This window comes from Micropterus dolomieu, linkage group LG17 (assembly GCF_021292245.1).
Source record: "Micropterus dolomieu isolate WLL.071019.BEF.003 ecotype Adirondacks linkage group LG17, ASM2129224v1, whole genome shotgun sequence".
In the NCBI taxonomy this organism is placed as follows: domain Eukaryota; kingdom Metazoa; phylum Chordata; class Actinopteri; order Centrarchiformes; family Centrarchidae; genus Micropterus; species Micropterus dolomieu.
The window spans coordinates 20,143,618-20,150,541 of NC_060166.1; the positions used below are offsets into that span (position 1 = coordinate 20,143,618).

At 38.3% G+C, this 6,924-nt stretch overlaps 1 protein-coding gene across 1 annotated transcript; it reads left to right on the plus strand.

The window, feature by feature from the left end:
* Positions 1 to 4,449: 4,449 nt before the first annotated feature.
* LOC123985564 (GTPase IMAP family member 9-like) lies at positions 4,450 to 6,877 on the plus strand (the record flags this gene model as incomplete). The annotated part of the gene is made up of 2 exons (XM_046073178.1): positions 4,450 to 4,553; positions 5,931 to 6,877. Coding segments are annotated over exons 1-2 (999 nt in total), but the record flags the coding sequence as incomplete, so codon positions are not given.
* Between the last annotated feature and the right edge of the window lie 47 nt (positions 6,878 to 6,924).

Consider the following 6,924-nt stretch of genomic DNA (forward strand, 5'->3'; position numbering starts at 1 on the left):
CTTGCCGGAAAAGAGCACTGTTTAATTTAGACATTTGTGTGAAATCCCAATCTGTTAAAATTATGGCCCACTGCATTCAGAGATGGGACAGAGGTAATCAGCATTTTCATGGCTATTTATGATCCATTTTTTATTTGTCCTTTAACCTGCTGGAAACGCCCACCTTCTTCCAGGAAAAGCACCTAAAAGAACATACCTAAAATGAATCAGGAATAACAGAGTCGCGGGAGGGCCTTGAGCCAATCCCATCTTACATTGGGCGAAAGGCGGGGTCCACCCTGTACAGGTCACCAGTCCATCGCAGGGCCATTATAATGCAACAGAATATCTTTAATACACATGGAATGCAACTGTAACTGTAAATTTTATGAAAATAAACTAAAATATCTCATCATCTAACTCTCAACTAAAATACAACAGTTGTCATACAATTTAAAAAAAATATATACCAGGTGAATGTCCATATTTTGGCCATATTTACTGTTTAAATGTTGACTTTTATTGGAAGTTATCTTTAAAAGACTATTTATGTCCACACAACCACGTTCCAAATAACATAAAGTTTCCAAAACATTAAACGATTGATAAAAACAGTGAATATTGATCAATATTTCTATGACCAAAAAAATCCCATGCTTTAAAGGCATAAAACTTGAGAACGGAACATCCCACAGTGAGAGGGGGGCATCAATCGATCTGGATTTAGCAGACCTTTCATTTGACACAATGCCTATGTAGCTACTATGGGTTGGCTACCAGACCGCGATACGCTATAAAGACCGTGTGTTCCAAAGCGGTGCTTCTCCTCCTCTGCAGAAAAAGGCGAGAGAATGAGCACAGCTCTCAGGTTTTGTGCAATAATCAAGATGGCGCCCATATTTTTAGAAACAAATCAGCTGATTTTTGGACTGAAAAGAGAAGGGTCCAGCTGCAGCCTGCAGACCAGGCAGACAAATGTGACAGAAGTTGATGGAAGTTGAACTTCCATATATGGTTCATTACAGAAGCCACCTCGCACAAAACGAAATGATGTTTATGTCGGCTGCTCGGCCCACGCAGAACCGTAAAATAAGATAAGTATCAATGTAGTAATCATGTATGTAATTATGCGTTAATAGTTACTATACTATAATTATACAGTATCGTATACTAATACTATAATTCCTGCAAATATGTATTTATAATAATGATAATAAAGCAATGACAGTCCACTTTCATACTACCGTTGTTTATTTTTCATTTGTTCCATAGAGCTTTTAAGTTTCACAAGCCAAGAATGTTCTGTACATCACGAGCCAGATGTATCTTGACTTAGGTTAAAACTTTACAACATTACTGAGAGTTTAATGGGTACGAACATTAACACTATAGTACAGCCGTTGCTGTCTGCTACGTTGGCTGCAGTGGTCTGTGTGACTGGGCCTCGGGGAGCTGACTGGCTGCCAGCAAGCTTCCCCCGCGTGTTTTCTCGCTACCCTTGGACCCTTGTTTTCCTCGACACTGCCAGCAAGCTAGCTAACTATTCTTGACAGCCCCCTGAAGCCTATTACCCTTTCCCTAACCATCACAGGAGTGTGTGTGCCTAAACCTAAGTTATTGATTATATGCATGTCGACTGGTTAACCCTACAGCTGCGCACATCGACCGTGCTAGCAGACAGGGTTAACTTCCATTGTGTTGCTGTGCAGCCTCCGGTACTGCAGCTATATAACAACACCCGTAGGCACTTGTAGAGCTTCTTGACTCCGAAAATGTTTGAGCCCACTTTCAATTTGCCATCAAATTTTGTAAAACTGCCAGTATTCGAAATCTACACAGTTTATTTCTAACATCAAAACCTCTAAGAAGAGTATTTAAAGTTCTGTTGTGGGCCTCTAAAGAAAAAACGTTTGTCTTCTGGGAAAAACCATAGTTGGAAGTTCAACTTCCGTCATGTCTGTGGGCTGCAGCTGGAAATACTTGACTGAAAAAGTCAGTAAGTCAGCAGTTGTAATTGTATATGTATATTGGTGTATTTGTTGTTACTTTTATCCAGCTAATGAGTCTGTAATTTTTGTGATTTGAGTGATGTGAGCTATACAGCTGAGATTAGCTTCGGTTTGAGAGGTTGGACATGAGGATACATTGTGATTAGAGATAATTGGATGCTTATAACTGCAGCCATGTACAGTACTCACAGAGCAATTTATATTGTGATAGAAGCTCATTTAGATGCTTGGTGTTTGATGTGTGTTTGGTGTAGATAAAAATGGTTGGTTTGAGCTTCTAGCTGAGCCTCCTAGCTTCACAGAGGTGTGTAGCATGGATAGGGTCATGCAATACTAGTTTCAAACATGAATTTCTCAATCTACATTTTGCACAAAAACCACGTGCTTCCCCGGTACCGGGGGCGTCAGGGCTCAAATGCTTGACCTGGGATAAATTAATCTAGTGAATTGCATAAAAGTAACTATAACCCAAACATCCTGCCTTGTTCCTTGTATTCATATGTAATTATGTACAGTACAGCAATAGGCTACTTTACAAAACATGGTGGGCAAAACCTTTTCTCTTCCATGTACATTTGCTCATTTGGCAGTCACATTTATCTCCCCTAAAAACATTAAATGAAAGTTTTTATGTCCCCATAATCCCCAGACCTGCTGCATGCAGTGAGTAGGAATCGATCCGAGGTCTCCCACACCAAAGACAAGAGCGTTAACCACTACATACTCGCCTTATGCATACATACATGCTTAACCTCGCGCATACATACATCTTCACCTTGCTCATATATGCATACTCACTTTGCGCATACTGTATATACATACTCCCCTTGCGCATACATTCATACATACTCAACTCGTGCATATATACATACTCATTTTGCATGTATACAGTATACTACGCACATACTTACCCTCGTGCATACATACATACTTACGAACGGTAAAATGCTAAAACGCCAAATGAAATTACCATTTGTCTATGATTACCATTTGCTGTTGTGTTTGTACTTGAGAGTATTTAAGGGGAGAGATACTGCATGTTGGGAGAGAACCATGTCTGTCTCAAACCTCAACCTCAAAATGTTTTGCACTGGTTTGCTACAGTTACCTGGTTGAACGCCACGGTTCCTCGAAAAGCTGTGCAACGTTGCGCAATGGGCTTTGAGATATATTTTCTCTCCTGTGGTGGGCGTGTCAGAGATGTTACCCAATCATCAACGACGTGTCAATAAACACTGCCATATTAAATATGTAGTGTGCTATGCACTTCTTTACACAACATGGTGTTTCAGACACCACCGTTTTTGTTTAAATAAATGTTTTGCTACATTTTGTCAATGTCAAATATGTTAGTAACCTTGTTCCTTTCTTCTTTTTATAATAATAATAACAACTAATAACTAATACACAAAGTATTCAAAATTATGCAGTGAGTTAAAGGAAACGTCTCAAACATCATGAAGTCCACATATGTTAAACTTGGATATTCATATGAACTGTGATTGAGGCCCATAGCAGATGCTTTCAGTGTTGAAGTAAGGTACCTTTCTTTGAAAAGACAACAGCAACATTCCACTAATGTTAGTCAGCAGTGACAGTAATTGTGTCTGTGTTGATGGGAACTTGCTACTGTAAGTGAAAAGCACATGATAAACATAGTTGTATTTTGAACACCTGTGCTTTTGGTTAAATTAAAATAAAAAGATGCTAAATTGCTCACAATATAATTGCTTACATGCTGATGTTTGGCTGGTTATTTTTGTTGTTGTAACTTGTAATTGCTAAACTGAATGGTGATCAGATGGTAGTCAGACGAGTGTCAACCTTTGTCAACTATATGAGACTAGATTGGATTTCCCGTTAAATATAGTCATGTTTCAGGAATTTGTCTCGAACCCAGATGCAGACACGCAGACAGCTTGGGAAGTTTTCAACAATTTATTAAGCAACAAGGTAGCCAAGGCAGGATTCGGGGCTAATGGAAACTACTCAGGTGTGGGCAGGTGCGAGCCGTAATATGAAATACAAAGGGGATCTCCAAAGCTGAGTACAAGGAAACAGACAGACCCAAACAAAAACACACCAAGCACCGCTCATACGCTCAAATGGAAAAATAATTCAAAAAAACACACAACACAAAGGCTGTCACCTCTCTGCTTGTGGGTGGGTGAGACTATGTGTGTACAGAGAGGTGGTCTGAGATTACATGGCATCTGTGTCTACTTGCATGCAAAAGTTTTCCCTTACCTCCTAACAAATTCTGTGACATTCAGAGTGACATCTATGTTCTACTCATCTGCTGTTGCTATGTACTGTCTGTTTCTCTAGAATGTGACTGAACTTGAGTGGTGACTTTAAACATAGTTGACGGAAAGCTGTCATACACAGAACAAAGAGCCAAAGTTAATATAAGCTACTGTGTGCATCTCCAAGAAGCACCAGTTCTCATAAGCCTGCTGGAGAAGACAGAACTGTTTTCATAATTTAGGCATTTGTGTGAATCTGTTAAGATTATGGCCCACAGTATTCAGAGACAAAGTGAAGTGGCAACTGTATGGGACAGAGGTAATCTGTATTTTCATGGCTATTTTAGTCTTTTGTTTATTCAGCTATTTGTATTTTTAACATATGAGTGTTCCCTTTTTTATTTTATCCTTTAATGCCTGACATGGGATAGATTAATCTAGTGAACCGCAGAAAAGTAACTACAACCCAAACATTCTGCCCTGTTCATTTTATTAATATGAAATTATATAAAGTACAGCATTACTTTACAAAACGTGATACAGTTAATCAGCAGCATTTAAATTACATTTTTATCAATATTAAATTCCTTTTTCTTCTCTCACCACTTTTTGCGCTGTGATGTCCTAATCTGGAAAATACTGTTATTACTTTTAATTTATTGATTTTACTGTATTTGTGTAGTTTTCAAAACTTACCTGTATGTGAAACTCAATTATCTATGATCTTGATCATGATCTTGTGTACCTAAGTTTATGAAGTTTGTAGTGTGTTTATTATTGAAAGAGATTTGATCAGAGAGATGAGTTGATGATTTTATAGACATTTTCCAATATCTTAAGGCTACATGTTGCTACATTGATTTCTGATTGTCCCTTTTAAATTTCATTCTTGCCCATTGTAGAGTTTATTTGTTCTGAATAGAGAAAGACATTTAAACAAAATGCTGCAAGAAACACATGCAAATTAAGAAACCCATTTGCCAATTTAACAATACATAGCCTAGCTAACATGTATCTTGACACCACGCTATGTTTGTTGTTTTGTTTTCTCTGTAGGTTTTTATTTTGATAATTAGAGTGGAAAAAAGGCTGCACGCTCGGTTCTCATGTCAGAAAGATTTCCACAAAAGTCATGTGACATGGTCCAGCTAAATGTGTCAGGGCTGTTTATTGGCACAAACGTCATACAAAAATACAACATTTGGAGATTATACAGCCACACACATTTTGTATTCAAATTTTACTATGAATATTTTTTCTTATGGAATTGATTCTAAATGAATAGCTTGTATGCCTAACATATGTGTGGGATAAATAAGAAGATATCTCTGGTTCCGCTCCATCGATTTTGGTGTTTTTTCTGTCTATCATGAGTCTGACAATGTTATAGTTCAATCTTACAAACTTTTAATGTACATACATCTGTGGTATTGATCTCATCATCTAACTCTCAAATGAATGGATTTCCCAAAAAATATTGGCTATCTCATGAAGAAAAATAGGCCTATATGAAAGTTGCATTGTTATCATTAAAAACAATACTAATTAATAACCTTTAATAACATTGTTAATACCTCAGATTTGAACTGTCACTACATTCTATGGTAAAAGTGATACACTGTTTAATATTAAAAGCCTATTGAATAACTCACTTCAGTAGCCAACAACTAAAACCATTTCCCGTGTTGTTTTGTAGATTTTGATTCATATGAAGAAATTCGAATAGTACTGATTGGAAGGACAGGAAGTGGAAAGAGTGCATCTGGAAATACAATTCTTAATCGAAAGGCTTTTGAGTCAGTCTGCTCTCCACTCTCTGTGACGTCAACATGTGACAAGGCCAAAGGAAAGGTGGATAGATGGAAGGTCGCGGTCATTGACACACCAGGAATTTATGATACAAAGTACAAAGAAGAACAAGTGATCCTAAAGCTGAAAGAATGCATCTCTCTCTCCTCTCCTGGGCCCCATGTGTTCTTGATTGTGATCCAGTTGTGCAGATTCACAGAGGAAGAAAAGAAAACTGTTGAACTCCTGCAGCAGGTGTTTGGTAAAGAAGCTGCAAATTACTCATTGGTTCTCTTCACTCATGGTGACCAGCTTGGAGACAGAAGAATTGAAGATTTTTATAGTCAGAGTCAACACCTTAGCCATTTGATTGCAAAATGTAATGGGCGATGTCATGTCTTCAATAACAATGTTCCCAATAACAGTCAGGTACCTCAGTTGCTTGCAAAGATAGAAAGTATGGTCTGTTATAATGGAAGAACATTTTACACAAATGAAATGTTCCAGAAAGCTGAGAGAGCAATCCAAGAACAAGCAGAGAGGAATATGAAGGCCAGTGCTGAGCAACAACACAGAGAAGAAGAAAAACTGAGGGCTACACTTAAAGGAGAACTGCTGGAGGAAGAGCTAAAGCTTCTTCAGAAATCATATGAAAGACAATCAAGAGAAATGGCAGAGAAGAAAAATCCATTTGTTAATCCTGGAATAATCCTAGCAGCCGCTGAAGTGGGTGCTGCAATCGGGGTTTCTGCCGGTGCTGCAGGAGGTCCGCTTTGCATAGGCATGGGAGCAGTGGTGGGTGGAGTTGCCGGGGCTGCAGTGGGATTCTTGTTACCAGCAGCAGCAAAAGCTCTGAAAAGAAAATGCTCTGTACAGTAAAACACATAACTACTGCATGTGTG